The sequence below is a fragment of the Caloenas nicobarica genome, chromosome 4, assembly GCF_036013445.1.
Source record: "Caloenas nicobarica isolate bCalNic1 chromosome 4, bCalNic1.hap1, whole genome shotgun sequence".
Lineage (NCBI taxonomy): Eukaryota > Metazoa > Chordata > Aves > Columbiformes > Columbidae > Caloenas > Caloenas nicobarica.
In genome coordinates, this window is record NC_088248.1 from 44,579,411 (window position 1) to 44,602,345 (window position 22,935).

At 40.1% G+C, this 22,935-nt stretch overlaps 1 protein-coding gene across 3 annotated transcripts in view; it reads right to left on the reverse strand.

The window, feature by feature from the left end:
- The window catches only part of DCTD (dCMP deaminase), a 59,221-nt gene that overhangs the window by 9,509 nt on the left and 26,777 nt on the right, over positions 1 to 22,935 (reverse strand). For 2 of the 3 annotated variants that reach the window (XM_065633334.1, XM_065633335.1), the window contains exons 3-4: positions 5,603 to 5,714; positions 4,086 to 4,221 (exon numbers count right to left, since the gene is read on the reverse strand). In XM_065633334.1, coding sequence (XP_065489406.1) covers positions 4,086 to 4,221; positions 5,603 to 5,653 — 187 coding nt within the window. In that variant the 5' untranslated portion in view covers positions 5,654 to 5,714. Of the gene's footprint in view, positions 1 to 4,085; positions 4,222 to 5,602; positions 5,715 to 9,810; positions 9,885 to 22,935 lie in introns of those variants that run through there. The other variant, XM_065633333.1, reaches the window with a different exon arrangement.

A 22,935-nucleotide genomic window follows, 5' to 3' on the forward strand; every position in this document is an offset into this window, starting at 1 on the left:
AATTATTAAGAAGCTTCTGCACACAGTACAGAACACAATGGTTCAGGAAGAGCTTTTAATAACATTTTAGTAAAGTAGGTATTCAAAACTGGCCTTTCATTTCTCTCTTGTGTGCAGAGACATCCCCACTCCTGTCACTGACTGGCAGCCTGGAAAGAGCCAGTTCCAACATAGCAACGAAAGACCCATTTTGTGCTGTGAAAAATGGCATTCTGCAAAACACCCAGTGCTTTCTGACCTAACAAGGCTATACTACTAAACTGTTCAAATATACACTATGACTAGAAGGAAAAAAAGTTTTAATCTGCTTCAAGAATCTCATAAGGAATGCATAGTATCAATAGAGGTGATCCGCATCACAATTCCTGTAACATCCAAATGCCTTGCACACATTTGCATCGTCTAAGGTAAAGTGAGCACTATCTACATTTTGATGCTTTCTTTCAGTAGTAGCTCAGGTGATACTTAGATATTGGTAAATACAATTTTTTTAACCAAGCACGACCCTTTCCCTAATGCTGAGCTGAGCAGAACCCACATTTGAGAGTGCAGGCTAGATATGTACAGTATATTGCAGCAGACATAGATAACTGAGACACTGGTGAATTTCAAGTCAACAAGTTCAAGGAAACAGGAAAATTTAAGAGTGACAGAACTTGTTTAGCCTTACATCAAAAGTTCAAAGGTTATTGTTATCACTAAGTGCACAGGGGAAGGGCGGAAAGGAGGAAGGGTTAATCACAGCAATTAAGAAAAGCTAAAAGAACAATGCTGGCATACAAAAGAATGTATACACTAGCCACAAATAAATTTAGGGTGGAAATTGGAAGTTTTCTAGCTATGAAACACTCAGTCTGATCAGAGCTGTAGGGTCAACGCATCCATCTGTTCTGCTGGAGCTCAATAAATTAATTACAGGATCATCTAACACACTTCTGCAAAGACGGCCTCTGGGTCCAATCCCCTGCTACCTCTGTGGTGCTAAACACAGACAGTGCCAGGGACTGACCCTTGGCCCTGAGGCCAACTGGCACAGACTGGCTCATATTCATCTTACTCAGGGCTCCATCAGCATTACACAGCACTTGGCCCTGGGTTTCCTCAAGGCTCCACATCTCGAGAGTCCCATGGCACCACATACTTATTTTGTATATCTCAGTTCAAAGTGCATAAAGAAGTGAGATGACTTTTTTGCAGCCCACCAGAGCAGGATTTTCACAGCATGAAACAGAGTATGCCTTGCATATCCCCCAGTATGGCCTGAGGGAAGGAGGAGAGTTAAGCATACCATCTCAGCAGGCTTTGCATTACACACCTGTACAGCATGACAGTTTTCTTGCAGCCTTTTTTCCACCCTGTCCTCCGGAGCAGCCTTTGAGTGAACCATTGGCACAGCAACACTCAGGCTTCGTTCTGGAGAAAACTAGTCAGAGTGGTCCAAAACTGATGGAAGCGAGCTAATATTTATGTCTAACCTACAGCAGTACATAAAAACAGGAGGTCAACATTCACATCCACCCCCAGCCCTTTTCTGCAGCACTGCAGATGCGTGAAATAGCTCTAGAAAACATCTTCCAACTTACTGTGGTGCTACAGGCACAATTACCATCAGCTTTACCTAATAAGCTACATTGCAGCTCTAGTGATGAAAGCACCAGCATTCGCATGATAAGCTAATAGCGCACTCCCTAAGATTGTACCATCTCTGAACAAGCTAGTCAGGAAAAAGCAAGGATAAAAAGTTCAATTTACACAAATGCTGTGATGATTAGCAAAGGCGGAAAGGAAAACATGACAGTTTAACGAGGTTTTAGCAGCAATTCTGTGTCTCTCTGCATCTACCAGAATTTTTTTAAAGCAGAAGATTTTTTTATATATATATACACTTGTCTGGTCTGTCAACTGTGCTATCAAGATTAATAACAAACTGCTAGAGTTTAAATGATCTGTGAATTACAAAATAGGTCATTTACTCATCACAGCAGATATTTTATGTTACAAAGTTGTGATTTTTTTTAACGAGGTGAAGACTAAGATTCTTGGGGGAAGTAGTAGTAGTAGACCAAATCCTAGAAAGGAACTCATCTCTCCAGGCTGTTAGATTAGTCAGTGCATTTTTTAAACATCATGTATTACTTTACTCCACATCTTTTGGAGTCAGTTAACTAAATTAAAAAAAAAAATTCTCAGGTCATCTCGTACGAAGATTCCTCACAAATTCATACAGCATTTTTAGTTTAAATTGGTCAGCTTAGATTTGAGTGCCTGGAACATGCTTACCACCCACACTGATCAGAACTGAGACCTTACAGCAGCATGAGGATTCAACCAAAATCAATATTCTGTTTTCAGTACTTTGTATTTAAATCAATGGGCTAACAGTTGTTTCCTCACCCTATAGATAAAAAGCAGGCAAACCAAGTTGTACCATTATGGTACCGTCATTATATGTAAAAGCAGTGCTTCTGTGCTTTAGAGCACACAGAAAATTCGGCAGGAGCTGCCCCTAGTATCGGAAATACATCTCTTATAAAAAATAATATGAAACTGCCTCAATCTTAAGAGTTAACATCAGAGGTTTTATAAATTGGTAAAGTGAACAAAGACAAAGCACCAGGATTTTAAGAACACAAACATGAAACTGATGAATTATGTGCTGAACTGCTACCTATCATATTTCACTTCAGTGCTACGGGAAACCAAAAAATGCAATGGCAGTTTTTAAGAGAGAGCTCTGGCTGAACACAGGGAATGGCAAAACTCATTCAAGTCTAATTTCTGTACCACACCAATTGTTAGAAGTTACAAATAAAAAACAGAATTGGTAGGCAGAGATAAATACTGTACATTGGAAAAGAGTCAATATCTCTTTGCAAAAGCTGAACTCTGGTGCTCATTTTCCGCCACCCATGCAAGGGGAAGAGAGAATTTCTCAGGGCTCTTGATCAGTTTTGTGATTCTTTTGCGTGCCACCCCTGAGCCCAGGACAGGCTGAGATTCAGCACAAGATGAAGAAGCCCCTAATATCCGTTTTTCCTGTGTCCACAGCTATTGCTGCATTGGTCTCACCTCACAGAGGTGCAGCAGGAGCTGGTATGGAAACAGAAAGACAAAGAAGGGGGATTTAAGAGAACATACACTCCTCCCCTCCTTATCAGCCCTAACCACACTTCCTCCCCAACAGCAGCTATTGCAGGCCGCGAGGCAGCTCTCACCTCCATTGCCATGCCCAGCACTCACAAAGCCTGACACAGCCCTGCAAATTGTCGTCTCGGTCCCTGCAAACCACACCTGGCCAAGAGGAGTAAGTAACTGTACAGCCCTGTTGAGACATACACCAGGTTTCACAGAGAACCAACCCTTCAAAGCAGGCTTGTAGAACGCCAAACTACACCTGCTGCAAAGACACAGACAGAATCCAAAGCAGCACTCAGCCACATTTACCATGAAACTGTCCTTGCTCTTCATTGCTTTTGCCTGTTTAGTAAATGTGAATCAAATCAGAGGCTGAAATAAACAATGGAAGTCACCTCACCCACAGCAGGGTAGATTCACTGCATACCAGGTGAGGCAAAAATGGCATGGAGTGTCAGTAAGTGATTGCATTCTTCGAGACAAAATTCAGCTCCTTTATAATATGTGTTGCCTATGTCATCAACACTTGAACACTGGGATTTCCCACAACAACTGGAGTTTACAATTTTAGTACCTGTATTTTAAACACAATTATTTGTGTTGCATATACATGCCCTCTGTAATACCTGTGGAGATGAACACACAGAAGCAGCAATCATTTTTGTACACTGTATCTTTGTGCTAATGAGCTGTATTATATTTACAAATTTTCACTAGACAATCCAAAATGGCTAATCGTTTATGAACATACTTCACCAGGAAGTCAGTACTTCATGTAGAGTGTTTTCATTTATTTTCAGAGCTGTGATTTTTATCCTGACATATCACACATGGGCCCATCATTAACAAAATCCGGTGAGTGGGAAAAAAACCAGATCAATATTTTACCAGCTGAACTTTCACATATACAGACATCACAAATCTGACCTGTCAACCCCAAGCAGCCTTACCATAAGGATATTTCGTGTCTAGTCTATGTGCTGCTGTTCTTGCCCAGGGCAGTACATCATCGCTGCAGCCATTAGGCATCCCATTGTATCCAATTCCAACAATCTTGTTTTCTGAATTTACAATGCAGGCACCAACCTAAATAAAATCAGATTTATATAGTACAAACAGCATGCACAATGATGCATCAACAAGAAAGATGAGACATCAGAAGTCAGTCCTACAATTTTCATTTAACAGATACAAGCTTCACTTAATATAAAGTCACACCATTTAGCGAGCAAGGCTGTAATTGTACCTCACTGGTGGAGCTTTCAGGGCAGATGCAACCCTGCTGCCCCACTGGTCACACAGTCCCCATTCCAGCCTGCCAGCACTGCTCCTTGTCCCACTGTGAAGTGAACATTGTTCAGGAAGCAAAACCAGCACAGAACTTTTCCTACAAAATGTAAGTTTTCTGCCAGTTCAGCTCCCCAAACTAGCTTTCCCAGAAGCAGTACAAGCAGCAACAGCAAAAGAAAAGGTATGGAAGGTGGAACAGAAACATAGTAGTGCTGACATAGGCAGAGATAGGTTCACAAATCTTTGTGGCTTGTTTACGCAAACATGCACCAAAATACCAGACCTTTTAACTCCCACCCTTTATTGCTTTAATCCAAACCTGCATAGGGACTCTTCTTATGGAGTAAAGTGTCCTGTTTTTATGTTTTCTGTTCATATTTAAGATTTATTGAAATGGCAATAGTACTGATTTTAACTCACACAATGTGTTTATCAGCCAGCTCTTGGATAATAAAAATTTAGCCCAAAGCTAACAACCTTCAGAGAACTAAGAGCTATAATGTACAGAAGCCAGCAAGTAATTGAGCAGAATGTTAACATACATTTTACTTCATGGCTTTGCTGGGATTTGCTTCCTCAACTTTTTCACACAAAGGAAGACTAGCAGGACGACTGGGTCCTGCAGAACAGCACGTTTCAGGAGATGTATCGATCGCCTCAAACCAATATTCAACAGAAGCACATGAAAGAAGCAAAGCATGGGGACAGACAACGAAGCAGAGGAGGAAGGGGAACCCAAGGGAGGAATCAGACCAGAAGAAAACTCCAGTCAACCCAAGAATGAGCAAAAGGGAATTTTTATACTCTTCCAGGTGAAGAAAAGGAACTTGTAAAATGCTGCATTTCAAAAAATTACTATCTGAAACTTTCAGTAGTTATATCCTCTTCTAACAGTAACTATATTTACTGGAAAAAGGCGAGAAAATGCATGTTTTATTTTAACCTCTAGATGAAGATTTCCAAAACTCCAAGCCACAAATGTACACACAGAATTATACACATGAGGTCAGGCCCAATAAGAAAATTTCTGTAAGAAAAGGTGCTGACCATGTTAAAAAATGAATACCTATATACTGAAATAACTACTTATAAGAAATCCCTGAAAGAGTTACGTGTGCATCTGACGTGATGTGCAACATAGATTAGGTTATGTTGTTCTCATACATTGCCTGCTTACCTGAGAACTTGGATCCTTGCTTCTTTGTGCTGACAAAAAAGCTACTGCCATAAAATATTCAGGCCATTCCAAATAATCCTCTCGTTTTTTGCAGGATGCTTCATTGCCGAAACTACAGTTCATGGAAAAAACCAGCCATCAGCAAACAATACATATTAGTAGCTAGAGTTATTACAGATTGTATTCTTTTAATGTGCTCAAGTTTAAAGTAGCCAGGATCAGAATGTGGCTGAGACCGCACATTCACTAGTATTTTAACAGTAAACCCATCAGTGTCATATGCTTTCCAGGAACTTATAGGTTCAACATTTCCTTTCAGGAAAAACACATCCAAGCGAGGTTGCAACTTTCAGTTTTAGATAAGGCTGAGCTATTCAGAGCACTGAGCTATTCAAAGACAGAGCAATTTATCCTTTATAGATAACAACTGGCATATTTCTAAGATTCAGGTATATCATGTACTGGCATTCTTTTCATCCAAACAACATAATCTTTTTTTTATGATGGCTGCACTAACTGCAAGCCTCTAATCTAAGCTAGTTTGTACTTCTGTCTACAACAAGTGCTCGCTAGATTTCTGTTTAGTAGCTTCCTGTGCAGTCATTCCTTTCTGCCCACACAGTTATTGCCATGAGTTTGCCTCTCCTTACAACACTTACCAGGGAACATCCGAAGCTGTAAGCCATTCTGATAGTCCCCTGCTAAGTTTCTCTGGAGATTATGTCCTATAAAAGCCACCTGAAAACTGAGAGGAGATGGGTTCAACAACTTTTCCCTTAGATACAATGTATAAAAGTGGTACCAAAGTTTGCTTCTTTCCCTGCACTGGACGATTTGTTTCATGGAAGGAGGGAGGAAATAAAAACAATGCATCATTTTCTCCTGCCTGCTTATGGTTGAAAGACTGCTTGAATAGCCTAAGACACAACAGGGGAAAGACAGACACCTGTACCTCTTCCCCCCAACATATTTAAGTTTTGCAAATTCCAAGGGAAAGAGAAAATTCAAAGAATTTCCCCAGACTCTCACCTATCATTGCTGTGCTTGAAAACCAAAACAATGGATCATCTCAAATACAATAATTATCCTATCAAAATACAAGGGGCACAGTACTTTTCTTCTTGGGCTCCTCTTAGCAAGGACTACAGCTTAAGACTGAGATACCCTTCTAGTAATGCCACACAGAAAAATACATCATAGGTAACTGCAAGCAGCAAGACATCTAGCAGCTCTAGTACCAGTGCTTTCTGAAGACAAACGAACATTACAAGACAAGTATTTTGTTAATTATTATTTTTATAACCAAAACCATAAAATAGCATGTATTAGAGGCTTCCAGTTAGCTTGTCATAAAGACGTCACACTATTTGAGTGAAGACAATGCCAGCACATGATAAAATTGTACTTTAGAAACGTACAGGGTGCTATTTACCAAAGATAAATTGTTGGTTTTGAATAGTTCGTATATGGCACATTACAAGTTAGCAATTTTGGCTTGTACTTGGAATGAATGAGAATCACCTTTAAGGCCACCCTCTCAACATAAGGAGGGAGAAACATTCACTCTTGGTGTAACCAGCATGCCTCTCTTACACTGACAACATTGCAAACAGCGCCCAGAACTGCCAATCGTCAAAGCAAACACAAAAATCAAGTATGTGATTCTGAGAGTGCCCAAACTGGCTTGAATCATCGTAACTAAAGGGTTGGGACTGTATCCTGCTAACAAAGAAAAGTGTTCAGAGAAGTGTTCAAAGAAGCTCACAGGAGGAATAAGAAATTAGACATGCCATCATACCTTTCCATCCCAAACTGAACTTTGACAGGTTAACTGAAATGCCAAAAAAGTGCTTCAGCTAATTTGAGTGATTATTTAAAATATCTCACAAAAGCAGATTTACAAAATCCAAGACACTATTGGACTTTAAATGATCAATTTAACACATTCCTGACCACGTGACATTCACAGTGATGTCTTTGGTGAGGCACAGAACACACAATGCAGACCTACACCGAATAAAACATTCTGGAGAAAAGGCTCCAGAAAGACAATAGTACTCTGAACTAAGAGGTTTTGAGATCTCCTTTTGTTAAATTATTCCCTAGCAACCCTATTTGTTCAAAACACAACAAAAGCTACTATTTACTTTTCTCATAAATACTGAACTGTATGTAAGTGAAGGTCCCTCTCAGAGTACCAACTTCACAGGGAGAGGAGAATATCTGAAAAATGAGCAGCATGCTTACATCAAAGAGAACATACATAAAAAAACCCACCCTTTACTCAATTACTTCTTAACATCACCATGTTTGGTGAGATAATTCCCTCAACTCAATCCACAGGAACACAAGAGTGTGAAATGGGTATAAAACCATTTCTAATTGAGCAGAAGCCAAGGACTTAGCTAGCAGTCAAGCACACAGAAAAATTAAGCTTATGGATTTGGGGCAGCAGATCATCTTCCTAACACTCATTTGTATGTTCTAGAATTGCGTGAATGAAAGCCACTCTAGAAAATATTATAGCTAGCTGTAAAATAAGCAGTTAAGGCTTATCCTTGTGATAACTGACAAGAACTTATGAATAAGTATATCTTGGGAACCAAAAGCCATGAAGATAACACTGCTCAAGAACAACGGCAAAAAATATCCTTAAATTCTAGAGTGATTAGTAGTCTGTAGAAAAGTCTGCGTAAACAGTAGATTAAAGAAAAACAGAGAAAAATATTCTGCAATTAGAGGACAGTGCCTTCCTTCTCAGTTCTTTTTCATCCATCTAACCTTCAAGTGAGCTGTAACACCATCTTAAAAAGGAAAAAAGAAACATTCAGCTACCAAAAAAAAAAGTCTAAATGAAAAATTTAGTTGAGAATCCACCACCTCAAATCTTTTCATAGGACAACTATGACAGTCAATTACGCAACAATATAGTACAACTGGAGAACTGGTGGGTATCAGACTTTTTTCCCTTCTCACCCTTTTAAAAGTTTTTCCCCTGCTTTCTTATGTCTTACGTGCGTTATGTTCCAACTGTATTGTAGTAATTTTTTCCCCCAGTATCAAGAATGTTATGGAAGATCAGCTATCAATATTTTGTCACTCAACTTACAGAATCTGAGGTAAAAAAAAGAGATAAGCATGTATTAAAAATAAAGCATCTTCAACAACGGTCTTGTTCCTCAAAAGCCAAACGGGATATGTGTTCTTGATGACTTTCAATACCAGCTGCTTCTTTAAGTCTCATAATTATGTTTATGATTGCTATTATATCAAATGGATGTGGTATTCCCCTTACTTGAGGCTTGCCATCTTTCCCTTCACATAAGCACTGAGATACGGTCGTTACCTATTCCTTACGGGGTTTTGAGAGAGAGACAGAGAGGAAAATCAACCTTTCTTAGAGAAAAACAATACGCATTGAAAATTAACTACATTCCATTTTTTGCTGAGAGACAACCCACCAAACCTGTAAATAGAAAGACTTTGTGTGAAAATATTGAGCAGCGCAAGAATATTTCCCAAGCTTCGCTTTTACAGCCTCAGTTCTTTGACTTTAAATTGCATACTGCTCACGCCGGCCTCCACCTCAGGAAATAATGATACAAGAAGCCCCATCTACTCTTCTTCCAACCCCAGTGACTGCAGACGATAAATGAAACGGGCCATACCCTCACGACGGGGCCTTCAGAAGTTTGGAGAAACGCGTCCCCGCGGGGAGGCGCCGTTTCCCCCGGCACGGCCGCCGCCGGCGCTGCCCGTGTGCCGCGGGGAGCGCTCCCGCAGAGCCGGCCGCGGGGTGAGCTCTGCCCTGCCCTGCCCTGCCCCGCTTAGAGCCCCCCGGCCAGGGCCGGGCCCGCTGCGCGGCTGCCGGCCGCCACCCTCCCGAGAGCAGCCGGCCGGTGCCCGCGGCCGCCGCCGCTCTCCCCGCTCACACGCCGGGCGGGCTGCATGGCGCCGGCAGCACCGCGGGCCCGCCCGACCGGCTGCCGGCCTCCCGCCACCAAGGGCCAAACCCGCAGGCGGGAGCGGCCCGGCCGAGGAGGGAGAAAGTTTAGTCAGCCGGGGAGGCGAGTGGGGGGCAAGGTGCGAGAGGGAACAGCGGCCGGGAAGAGCTTGGAAACGGCGCCAACGGCACCAACGGCCCCTCCGCCGCTGCGCCCTCAGCTCAGCGCTCGGCCCCATCCGCGGGCCGGGCCCGGGCAGCGTACCCGTTAACGTGGCGGCTGGGCTGCTGGCCGCTCATCCCGCTGCCGCCCCGCTCTCTTTCGCCGCTTGGCGCCAAAGCCGGAGCGGGCGGGGTAAAGGGGCGGGCGGCGGGGAGGAGCGCAGCGCGGGGGGTGGTGTCCCGGCGCCATGTCGCGCCGTGGCCGCGGGCGGGCTCCCTCAGACTCTCCAGGCCCCGCCAGGCCCCGCCAGGCCCCGCCAGGCCCCGAGGAGGCCGGTGGGCTCCCGCCGCAGCGCACCTGCAGCGCTCGGGAGCACATCTCCCTGGGCCGGGGGACGACACTGCCACCGCCGTGCTTCTGCGAGCCTCTGCGGTACCTTACATGAGTTACTTCAATCTGTGTTCCTGTAGTTTTCAGTTTCCTGACAGGTGGTGCTGGTAACGTTGTGCTTTGACATGAGCATGCAGGTTTTCACCCAGCTCACCCTCTTGAGGTAAATGCTATTTATTCAAGCTTGGCGTTAACATATTAAAATGTCTACAAATCGGGGGGGACACGACGGGGGCTGTTCTCTGGATATGAAATTGACGTGAAAAGTGAGTTATGGTTTATTAGTACCTCCTGCAGCTGCCAGGTTTTAGAAGTCTCCCAGGATGCTCAGGTAGCTGAACATACATACATAGCCCATTACAGTGCAAAACAAGTGGTATATAAACGTTATTGTGGTGTGATTGTCTTCTTTCTGTGAGGAGCTGCCTACCCTGGCTGGCTGGTTTCTCCAGGCGCCTGCCTTTTCGGGAGCACTCAAATGGGAGCAAGGTACAGATGTTCGCTCCGCAAGACTGTGAGGCATCAGGTGAAGGCTGCCCAAACCCAGCCAGATGTGTCCGATCGCGTTCCCACTGGAGGCAATGACAGGTGCAACAACTCGGTGAGAGCAGTGACGGACAAAAGCAAAACACTCGCCTTTGAGAGCACCCCTGAGAAGGACTTTTGTGTGCCAGCTGTGCAGCTCGCGCCGCACGTGTGCCATGTGCTGCACTGTTGAGCCGAACGTGGCCAACAGACACGGATGAGATAATGGTTTCCTGCAGCCTGGTCAAATATCCTCCTCATCCTCTTCGTCTAGGAGGACGCTTCAGGTTGGGAAAAAGGACATTTTGGGGAAACCAGGCATATAGCAGTCTTATCCCAGAAGCTATCTTTATAGTTCCCCCATACTGACCATATGCATAGCAAACTGCACAAGTGAGTGCACCAGGTAAAGTAGTACACCATGTGTGCAAGAAGATGGTGAAGTCAAGGAACCTGCCATGTTCATAGTTATTCTTGAAGCTATGCCAAAGAGAGAGAGCCTGCAGTGATCAAAACAGAGGAACACACTGCTAATTTGTTTTCATATTTAGATTGCTGTATCAGCTAGCTATCTTTTTTTTTAAACATTTGACAAACCATCAACTATTAAAATGTTACTTAATTTCACAGATATTCCTGTTCAGTTGTAATCAGAGAACTTGGCAAAAGCAGCCTGTTATATTTCAACTGACAAGCTTTCCAGCCCCCGGAGTGGGAAAACATGTAGCTATTTCAGTTTGCAAGACTTTTATTATCACAATTTCATATGGACAACAAATGTTCATGTACGGTTTGTTAATGAATGAAAAGGAACAATTTAAATGCAAGAAAAAGAATATAGTGAAAGTAGCATCACTCAGGAACGTATAAGCCTGAAGGTGAAATGAAAGGCCTGATTATGGTTGATCACGAAGAGAGTTAAAGAGCACTCATTTAATTAATCTGGAGAAAAAATTAGCATAATTCAGTTCAAAAAGTTTTCTACTATCTGTATATATGTTTCTGCACTCTTGAAATATAAATTGAAATTAATAGTGCTACAATTACCCATGCCAAATTTGTTATTTTTCATAATTAAGATTCTGAGGACAAGCCATAACAATTACTAACCTTTAAAAAGCAGTGCTTTTATGCTGATCATACACAGTGAATGATGGATTTTCTGTTCTGTGAACACTGATTAGGAGTTCTTACAAACTATTCCATTCCTCTGAATTTACCATGTTTTTCAGCTAATATCTATACATCAGCCAAAACCAAATTCGAACTAATATAATCTCCATTTCTCAAAAAGAAGATTCTTGGTCCCTTCTCTTTCTCTCCCACCATAGAAGAAAAAAGCATACACTGCAAAATAACTGCTTATATTATTAAGCAGTGAGGTTTTTAATTTTGGAGTGCAGTTTTCAACTTTCTGTAAAATTACATGAGAATTATATTATTTTTGAAATGAAAACCTTAAATGTTTTTGTCATGCTTAGCAAATAAGTTTCCATAATAATTTGAAACTACTCTTATATCTTCATCTGTTAAGTCCACAAATGTATCATTTTTTAATTTTTCAAAGGTTATTGACTCTTCTCTGTTGTTCTTCCTTAAAAAATAGACCAACATTCAGCATTTCTAATAATACAGCAGTGATATATGGCTTGAGAAGGAAAACTTTTGGTGGAATTTTAGTAGACTCTCATAGTATTGCTAAACAATGCATTTTCTGGAAACCTGGCTACATTTTTGTTTTATTCTGGGGTTTTGGGGTGGTTTTTTTAGAATTATACTGAAAACTTCTCCTGTGGCCAAGTTGTGTCCGCTCTTCTGACATTGTGGACGTGGCACTTGACACAACAGCCTCTTTTTTGATGCACACATCATAAGTGGGTTATGTGATTACAGATATCTAGAGAAAGCTACACCAGGATTAGGTGAGATTTAGGCCAGGATGCTGTGGTATAAACACAAGGTTGTGCTGAGAGCAGGGAGCTTGATTTGCTACAGGTGTAGGGAAAAGTCCCACTACCTGGTAGGTTCCATAAGACTTTGCTGGCAGCTGCTTGCTTTGCAGAAGCAGCAGCTTCTCTGGTTCTGCTGTCTGAATCCTCCTTGCCATTAACTTTGTCTTATGCTGTGATCCAGAAGCTTATTTGTGCCCTTCGCCTGTCTCAGGACCATTCAGATCTCTGTGACAGGGCTGGAGTGCTCTGACTTAAAGCCCTTGTAAGACAGACATGCACTCAAATAGGCTGAGTTTCATTTAATTTTGTTTCTGACACTGAAGCCCTGTACTTCTACATTCCTCTTTTATTCCACAGAAGGAGGATGTATATGAAGAAGCATGAGGTACCTCAGGTAGTCTTTTGTAGGGTTTTTTGTTTGTCTCTCATTTCCTAGGTGAAAGACCCGAGCATGGATTATCATGACCTCACTATATAGATGTCAACAAACAATCAAATACTTTAGATGCTATTATTAATGATACAAGTTTGAAAGACATGCTAAATATATAACCATCTGTCAAGATGCTCATATTTTTATCTTACTGCTTATGTGAAATTTTCACATCTTCTACCTTTTGTCAATTTTTATAAAAGCAAACTGTGTTGAATTTGCAGAAACCTTGGGTTTCAGACCCCCTCCCCACTTTCTTGCTACTTGCCAACAGACTTCTCTAACTTTGTTGGCAAGCAGGATTTCTCCCCAAATGTAACATATGTGTAAGTTGTCACTCATAGAGTAATGTTTGCTATTTGCCAGGATATGGAGTATGCAATTTGGTAGACCACCCTGAAATCACTCTCAAAACTTAAGGGAAAAGTAAAAAGAAGTTGCTAATGAGCTGTAGTCTTTTTCTCTAACCGAATGAATTTTTCAGGAACTACTCGCTAGATTTGGAGAGAAAGACGAACAATTAAACATGACTATACATCTTTATATCTTAACACCTGGTTCTTATCTGTCTTTCAGAGAAGTGCTGCTCACTGATAGGATAATTTTCATAGTTAGAGAAGGGGATTCATTTTCAGGCAAGTCTCATCTTCCAAATATTTTTCCAAATAGGAATTTATACTCGAGTTAAGCTTTGCCTCCTATACTTGCTTACACACTGAGAACATATTACATACAAATGCAGCTGCTGGTGTATGCTGCAGTTCTCAACTTCTAGAGCTAATTTAATCAATAATACAAATTTATGGCTTCCTCACTGATCAAATGACATTTGTTGCAATGCCAGGCTTTGTTCTGTGAACAAAGTCCCATTGAGGGAACCCGCTCACTGGAAGACCTAGAGAGAGTAGTAAGCCAGCCCATTAACAGACTGCAATAAACTCTTAGATTTTTATATTGCACCGTTTTGTATAGGGAGCATAAGCATTTCAGAATTGCTACAGAAGTTTTAACTTCAGTATCTAACTTTTTATACTATATAATCTTGGAACTCATTAATAAAGATGGTAAGAAAAGCAACTTATTACCAGCCTTTGATCAAAAACAAATGGGATGGTATCATAGTAATTTTGGTGCAGGTGGAAACCTGTTGCAAATCCAATATTTTCAAACTCAGGTGCCAAATTTCGGGATGTCAAAATGTGTGTTTAGATGCCCACATTTTTACAGATTTGTAAACACTGAATGCTAAAAACTCTTGGGCATGATGAGCATCTCTGACAGAATCCAGCTAACACTAAGGTATTTCTATGATTTTCATGTCCTAATGGAAACCTTTTCTCTATTCTTAGATTTTGATGGCCTGTATATTACCTTACTTTTCTATAGCATTTGTTCCTTGAAAACTAGAATCAAGTTCTGGGTTTAAGTTTTCTTCCTTCCTGTCCACGTCTGACACTATTTTGAGTATCACATTCTCAGTCTTCCAGACTCAAAATTTCTGCAGTTTACTAACTCTCTAAATCCAGAACTCCCTATATGCAGCATCTCACCTTGGTGAATAGCAGTTAGAGTTTTCTCTGAGAGCTGTCTTTTATTTTCACTTTATTCTGACTGGCATCACAAATGAGTATATAAATAATACTCTTCAAACAGCCCTCTGTTCCATTTTTAACATTACAGCTATTTTTCATCTCACCTAAATTTTTTATGAACGTATGTTGGTTTTTCTAATTTTGACTGTTTCCTTGTTTTACTCATACTGATGGTTCTAGTTATAGGGAAATATTACCTTCGCAGTGCCCTGATCACCTCGTCATTTCTTTGATATCAGTATATTCTCCAGATAGATTTGTTCTTTCTCTATGTTATTTGCTGATGCTTTCTTCATAGTGGTGGTGTTTGTTTGTTTGTTTTTAAATGTTTAGATCTATGTCTCTGACCAGTCTTCTACTTTTTAAACTCCTTGTTCCATTCATACCTGCCCTTCCATCCAAATTTCCTGTCTTATGCAAGCTAGTACAACTGACAGGACAAAGGCAAGTGCTAGAAAAACAGAAGATATAATAGATATTACATGTGATCTTCTCTCCTGTCTCCATCAAGAACTGGAAATCCAAGAAAATCTTGCTAAGTTGTCCTTTGGAAAGTAAACTAAGACATAGAGACTGCAAGTCTTCCGGCAACCCTACTGTTTTCTTCTTTGCCCACCCATACTATGATCACAGCTGTTCCCTAATTAGAAGTGAAAAAATAATTTTCTGCCTTCAGTGTAAAATTTTACTTTATTGGCATTCTGCTTCTGTACTCAGCACCTACCTACATACTTCCTAGCTTCCTATTTCTTCTGTTACTTTCTTATTTTTCAAGGCTATTTTTAATATATAAGAAAATTCTGTTCTATTTCCATCCCTTCTGATTCGACATGATTTTCCCATCACGATGCAGTAGCTTTTCACATTATTTCCATGAACTTTCCCTAGGTCCCAAAATCTGTGCACTGTTATCAACTTGTGAAAACTAAACTGGACAATAACATCACCTGTAATCACTACATAAGACATGTTCTGAAGAAGGAAACCTTTACTCTTCCATCACATGCAAAGAATCTTGAATACACGTATCCCTTCATATCTAGGCAACCAATTTGCTCTATTTCTTTCTTCTCCTGATACGAATTCCTTCTGTGCTTGTTTCCTTTAATCTCAGTGGAGTTTCTCTCCAAGTTTCTTCTTGTTCTTTTCAAATTTATCCTTATTTATGATAAGCTTTAGATTTCTTCTATAGAGATTTTTCCTATTTTTATGTATAATTTCCTGTCACTTATCTATCTTTAGATTTCATTATTATGGTGTGGTAATACTTAAATTTTCACATAAGAGCTGCTATACAGAATCATTTTCTTACATCTTTGTATGGGATTTAGCATGGAAGGTTTTAAGTAAACGTGCTAAATCCATTCTGTGATAAGAGATGAATTACCCTTTCAGCTAACCTGTGGATTGGGGTAGAAAAAAATAAAAAGACAAATATTGCAGGATTTTTAGATATACTGCTTTAGCTAGCAAAACCTAACTAAGTTAAGAGAAACAAAAATAACTGCTCCAATCACCCTGTTTTTCTCCTGTATCTCACCTCAGCAGGATGGGATCACTTCGATCTAAATGCCTTCCAAGTTTGCCTATATTTCCATTTCCCCAAATACCCATTAGCACCAAAGGCACTTTCCTCAGTAATAACTGCTCCATTCCTACGACATAACACCAAGAGAACTGTGAAGCAGGAGGCACGAAGCCTTCATTTTGTAACATCCCGAGCATTAGTTTGGCAGCATAGCAGAGCCAGCTCAGGTGCGATTATCATATAATGTGACTCCTTTTCATCTCTTCCGACTAAGCTCTGGCTGTTTCCTAAACTCATTGAACTAATTACCAACAAGCAGCTAACAGCCACGCCGCTTTAACTTATCAATAATGAAAAGTGAGCTGGAGCTGTCAGGAAATACATTTGACATCCCAGCTTCGAAGAACAGGAACTCTGTGCTCCCACTGTAGATATGAGGGGAAATGTAATCATTAGTAAACCTAATTTATTTCATAAGCAGAGTTGGCAGTGTGATTCTTTTTCAAGATTTCCTGGCGCTTTAGCATTATGAGATTTTGCTTTTAGTTGTCTACATCAGACAAACACAATTTGTTCAAGCTGAAATAACCCAAGCTGAGCATTTCCTTCTACTAAGATAATTTTTTATGTTTCAGGTTGTATCCGTTATTTTTTTACACCATAGTAACTTTAAAAGCATTACAAATAAAAACATATTCTACATTAGGAAGGCATCGACTCATGTGGCAAAGACACTACCTGGTAAATGAGAAATTCCAGCATGGAACCACAACAGCTTTTTGCTACAGAAAACAGACAATTAGGTAAAGAAGGCGAAGAGCAGGATGTGATCTTTGAAGCAGGAACCATTAAGGAATTCAAAGGTGGATGGGCTATAGACTGTGGAAAGGGAAAACCAACATTAGTTAGATATTTCCAATTTGTATTTCTCAGAATACAACAATATTATTAGGGTTCAAAGTACTGAAGAAAAATTGTCTTTTGAGGCCAGCTTTCACAGCAGCCTAGGCAAATAAAGAAATTAAATAACAGGTGCACTTATTTTTTTTCAAAATTGAGGAAGCAAAATGGAACTGAAATGTGATATCCTTCATTTACAGGAAAGTAAACTAAAAAACTCCCTATTACTTCTACAAAAATTCCACTGGTATATATGTTCTCTGGGGTGAACATTTTTTCCACAGAAGACAAATGTCTTACACAAGCAAAATAAGAAACAGGCCAAAAATCATAAGAATTTTATGGGCTTTGTGAAAACTGGCTACTCTTGTTAGTACAACTTTTTAGCATAAAAATGTTTCCATGCAAAGAGTCTGTTAAATTGTCTTTTAATGGTTTTTGAAAGGATTAGAGAACAGAGGATTCTTGTTAGGAGATATTATATGGGTCATTTTGTTTGTGCATTTTGTATATAGAAAATTCTTCAATATTTTGAACAGCGTTTCAGCCGATCTGCAGTATGAGAACCTGAAATTAGCTGGCACAATGGAATCAATAGTGAGCAATATTTTTGTCTCTGGAAGAAATTCAGTCTGACAGACAAGAGTAAGAGCAGCGTAAAGAAACCAAGACTCCAGCTAAAAAGCTGGATACAGAAATTCCCTGTAAAGCAGTACAAATTAGTTGATGTCACCAGAGCAAGAAAACCATAGTGACAGAATAAAATGTTATCCAGGTTCCAGAATGCTTTATTATCACCACCTTAGGTCACTAAGCTTCACAAGCTATATCCATCATGTTTGATAGCATTATATATACTCACAGCTGAAGCTAGAAGGTGCAGTGCTTTAATGTACTAACGATTTACATTTAGACACCTGGGTTCAAAGTCAGTTTATGACATGAACAAAATGGGTTTGTTGGTCTCAGCCTGCTCTCTAGTGGACAATTGCACATAAACCCAGTCCTGAGAAGCATCTCAAGCATTAGATTGGTTGGCCAAGACATATGGTGAAATTCATATTCTCTGAGCAAACTCATGTCTGAAAGACATCTTAGAGACAAGAAATAAATATAACTTAAGAAAAGATTACGCTTTTTGTATGAATAATAAGAACAGCGAGGGTTCTGTTACGTAGTATTAAAATGTATGAGGGATATAAACTCCGATGATTCAGGATATAAAACAAACAAAGATTGCCTAGAGCATGGGAAGAAACTACACCCACAGATGTTTTATTTCATTAGTGTATCCCATACAATGGTTATATTAACTTCAGCAGGCAGGCAGTAGAATGCTGGAGTTTCAGATTTGTATAGCCTGTGGTATTTCCTATGCTTCCAAGATAAATTCCTTAGTGACTCATTTGCAGAAATCAGTGGCAAAAAATTGTCTGGAACTCTGACCCCATTCCAGGTTATTCCCATTTACATTGCTTAACCTTTAATTAGTCAGGAGAATAATACCAATATCCAAGCGTTTACAATTACAATCACATGCCAACTGCAGAAGCAAAGTAAAAATTTTACTGAGTAAAAGTCTCTTTTCAAAAGTTTTGTTTTAATATAAAAAATAATGTTAGTTATCACTAACTTATAATATAATTGACTATTACATATACTACATATTAATATATATATGCTACATTAACACCTAGAGTTTTTTACAGTCTCGTGCTTTGTCCTAATCTAAGCTGACTATTCCATTATTTTTCATCATGTCATCTACCTCACTTATTTGCAGAAGTGTTTGAACACTTCTATGTTTTAGAAGCCTACAACTTTGTATATAAGAAGTGAATTTTAGCTACTTTTAAAATTGAACTACTTTTAACATTGAACTAAGTGAATCTGAAAGACTCTCAAAGCCAAATCTTAATTTATTGGGGAAGTGAGCTGACTCATAATTTTTGCTTATGTGAAGATGACAATATGCTTCCATGAGTAAATTCTTACTCCAAAATTATGTATTTATGGAACAGCTTGACAAGTATAATTTCCTTGAAGATAAAAAAAAAATAATTAGAAATGTTAAATAGGACCTAAATTTGTCAAGCATAATGCAGAGGAATGAAACAGCTAAGACTCATATGACTTCAAAAGAATTTGAATGATGCATTTAAATTCAGACTTGTGGCACAAACTAAGGTAATTACCAGGAAAATAGCAGCTTTTGCAGTCAATAACAGACATTGGATTGAGTTCGTCAATTTTTCTGAGCTGACAAATGAAAGATGATGGCTGCTGAAATGAGCTGCAGATTATATGAGAACTACTATGGTCCATAAGAGCTAATGCCTTTATTCTCAAAGCCTGGAGCTGTAAAAAATATTAATAAAGCTATTTGTATTTAGCTAGTTGTAGTGCATCAGGTACCCAGTAAAGAAAGGTTTCCTGATGGAGGTAGTCTTCTGTTTCTGCTTGGCATCAAACACAGCTTTCTAAAAATGTTTTTCTGCTCTGTTCTCCTGATAATTCAACAGCAGTAGGACCAAGAAAACCCTGTCAGAAGTACCGACTGCTTGCACAGAATTTCTGTTGTGCTCATGACCACCTGCTGGCAAATACTAATGCGCACAACAAAAAGAAGTGAGACAGCTATAGTTCAAAATGGATAGTGCGGGAAATGAGATATAGCAAGTGTACCGGTAAAGGAGAAATCCCACCCATAACAGTGGTGTCTCACTGCTAGAGGACAAATAAATTAAAAACAGTATTTATGCTATGCAAGATCTTAATCTTTATTTGTGATCTTCTAAAAGAGCTTAAAATCCTTTCCTTTCTGCAGAGCAGAGATCTGTGCATACTGTAACCATGCCTATATATTCCAGGGATATAAACCACTGAATGACAGCTCAGGATCAGCCAAAGCTGATCAAAGCTTCAGGAATCTTATCTCCCCAACTTCTGTGGGAGCCCACTGTGACAAGATTATCTCTTTGATCCCAAATTTAGAATATGTCAGAATGAGTTAATCCTGAATGTTTATTTTCACATTTGACAATATTTTTTCTAGTTAAAGTGGTAGGCAGAACCCAAGCTTTTCATTTTCTCACTGGTTTTCATCACTTGGAAGGTGCCCTGGCATGGAGAAAAGTTCTGTAATATCTTTTGGATTTCAGCTTTCAGCTGAAATCTTTTCAGCTTTTCCTCAACTCTTCTTCAAAAGGTTTCTGAACTGGGTTTCTGATAAACATGAGTAGCAAAGAACTTTAGAATAGAAGTCTGGAAAAGTACCACAGAAAGGAAGTGAGAAGAATCCCAATCTGTTATTATTTTTACACCTCATTATTTTGAAAAGTCATTGATTTTGAATGCCATAATTGAACTGTCTTAGCCATGATACAGATTTCCCAGACTAGACTGTCAGTTCCCCTGTACCCAAAGGTATAGTATACTTCAGACGAGCAGACCATTGCCCTGAGGAATGGACCTTCCTATGAACCTGATGAGCGGCTGAGTCGTCCGAGACGTGCAAGGTCCCTCATGTGAGGCTGATGAGAGGAGAGCCCTTCACCTTCCTTCTACACAGTCTTGTACTCATTCACTGTGGTCGCCACAACTGGCTTCTGCACAGACACTCGATACTGAGCTGTTCCCTTTGGTTCTGCTGACCCTACATGTGCAAGACTCATGAAGCAGCTGGGTCACCGCACAGGTACCGTGAAGAGTTGTCCCTGTTGCTTTAGCAGGGAAGCTTGAGACACCCGCTACTATCTATAGCCCAAGTGTGCAGAGCATCACACTGATTACCATTGGCATTCCAGATATGATGTCAGAGAAGTCCAGTAACTCCCCACCGCTGTGGTCCCAAAATGTCAGCAAGAGTGCTACAAAAATACATATCGAGACAACTTTTTACCGAAACAAATATCAGTGTGAGGGAGAGAAGCGCAGGGCAGCTGCATGAATTAATTATCCATAGGAGCAGGGGGAAAAGCAAAGTCAGGTAATAACACAGAAAATCCTAGAACAGCACATGCCCATATCTTCCCACTTTTTCATTTCTTTGTTCTCTACAGACCCAGCTCTGAGGAATGGAACCCTGCCAGGAATCTCCTTCAACGACATCTAGACTAGATCGTGGCCAAGGAAAGCTAGGGGCTTACACCCAGACACTTCTTCCCTACAGTTTTGTTTTACATCAAAAAAGAATAACAAAGTTAAGAGAGAGGAGGTTTGTTAAAAGGAAGCGAAGGGCAGCTCAGAGCCTCAACTCTGTACAGGCACCAAGGAACCTCTTTAAGGATATTGTAGTAGAAATACATACTTTCTCTTAAGAAAGACTTCGGAAAAGGCAGAAGGAAGCTGGTGTAACTAACCAGCGGGGTAAGTGACGTTGTTAGAAGAAAAAATACATATTTGAAAATGCTGAAGTCACGTTCAAATTACACAAGAAGAGTTACAAACTCTGGCAGGTTAAATGTGAAAACATAATAAGGCAGATCAAAAAGCATCAGAAGAATAGCTAACAAAGGAATCAAAACTAACAATCTTTTTATCTACAAAACACATCAGGAGCAGGAAGTTTGCCAGAATCTGTAAGCCCAGTTGGTTTTCAGGGCATAAAAGAGTACTCAGAAAAGACAAGGTCATTGCAGAAAAGCTAACTGAACTCTTTGCATTGGTGTTCACTGTGGAAGGAACTGGGAAGATTCCAAAACCAGAACCCTTCTTGGTGGGGGACCCATCTGAAGATCAGTCTGACATTGAAATTACTGTAGAAGAGATTATGGAATAAACAGATAAAGTGAAAATCACCAGGACTGTGTAGTATTCACTCCAAATTTCTAAAGGAACTCAAGGATGAAAGAGCTGAATTACTCACAGCAGGGTGTTACCTATTCCTTAAAATTGCCTTGCTTCTGGAAGTCTTTGGATGTGACATCAATTCTTTAAAAAGGTTTCAGAGAAAACCCGGGGAATGGTAGGAATGTAAGTCTGATGTGTATTGGGCAAATTACTAGAAACCATGATAAGGAACAAAATTAGGACACACCTGGATAGATCTGAATCATTTGGGAAGAGTTAGCATCCTGTTGAGGAAAATACCGCTTTACAATTCCGATAAAAGTTTCTCAAAGGAGCCAAAAGGATATGGATATTATGAGGGTGATGATGTCCATACATTCTACTTTGATTTCCAAAAGACTTGAGTTCAGGTTAGAATTAGAGTTTGCTGAATGGGAATGTCTACAGGGATAGTGAGAGTGATGGTGGAAAAAAGACCACTGAGGAAGTATAAGGCAGGACTTGGCGGGGGTTAAATAGAGAACATCATGAGAGGGCATCCTAAGTGTGTTCAGCCTGGCCTGACATTAGCCTTGGGGCAAGACTGAGGAAAAGTAGTTGGAAAGAGTGTGGCTGTTCTTCCCAGATGGAGGAAAAGGCCCAGAAAAACAAAGACCTCTTACTGGTAAAGTGGGACACTATCCACTATGTTATTATTTTCAGTGCATTTACTTGTAGCTCAGTAAATATGATTTCACCAATACTATTAAAAGGCCAGAGACTGTAGTGACCTGACGGTGCAGCGTCTCAGGAGCTATCCGAGCTTGTCTTGACTTGAGCCAATTTTTTTTTTTTTTTTTTTCCCCAGTGTATGATAATCGTCTAGTGGTCAAGTGAGTATTGCTTAACTGGGTTGATCTTGGTCTGTGCATACTTTATATGGTAAAAGCCTAACTACCCCATTGTAACAGTGGCTCTTTATGTTGAAAGGAGCTGTGGGACCCTGTGGGACAAATTTCAGACTTTAGCAATGAGAAGGTTGCAGACTGTAGTAAGAAACCCAAGCAGACCTCAAAACAGGGGAAAGAAACTACTGCTGTGAACATTGAACTCTTCCCAGCAAAGGACACAAGAGGC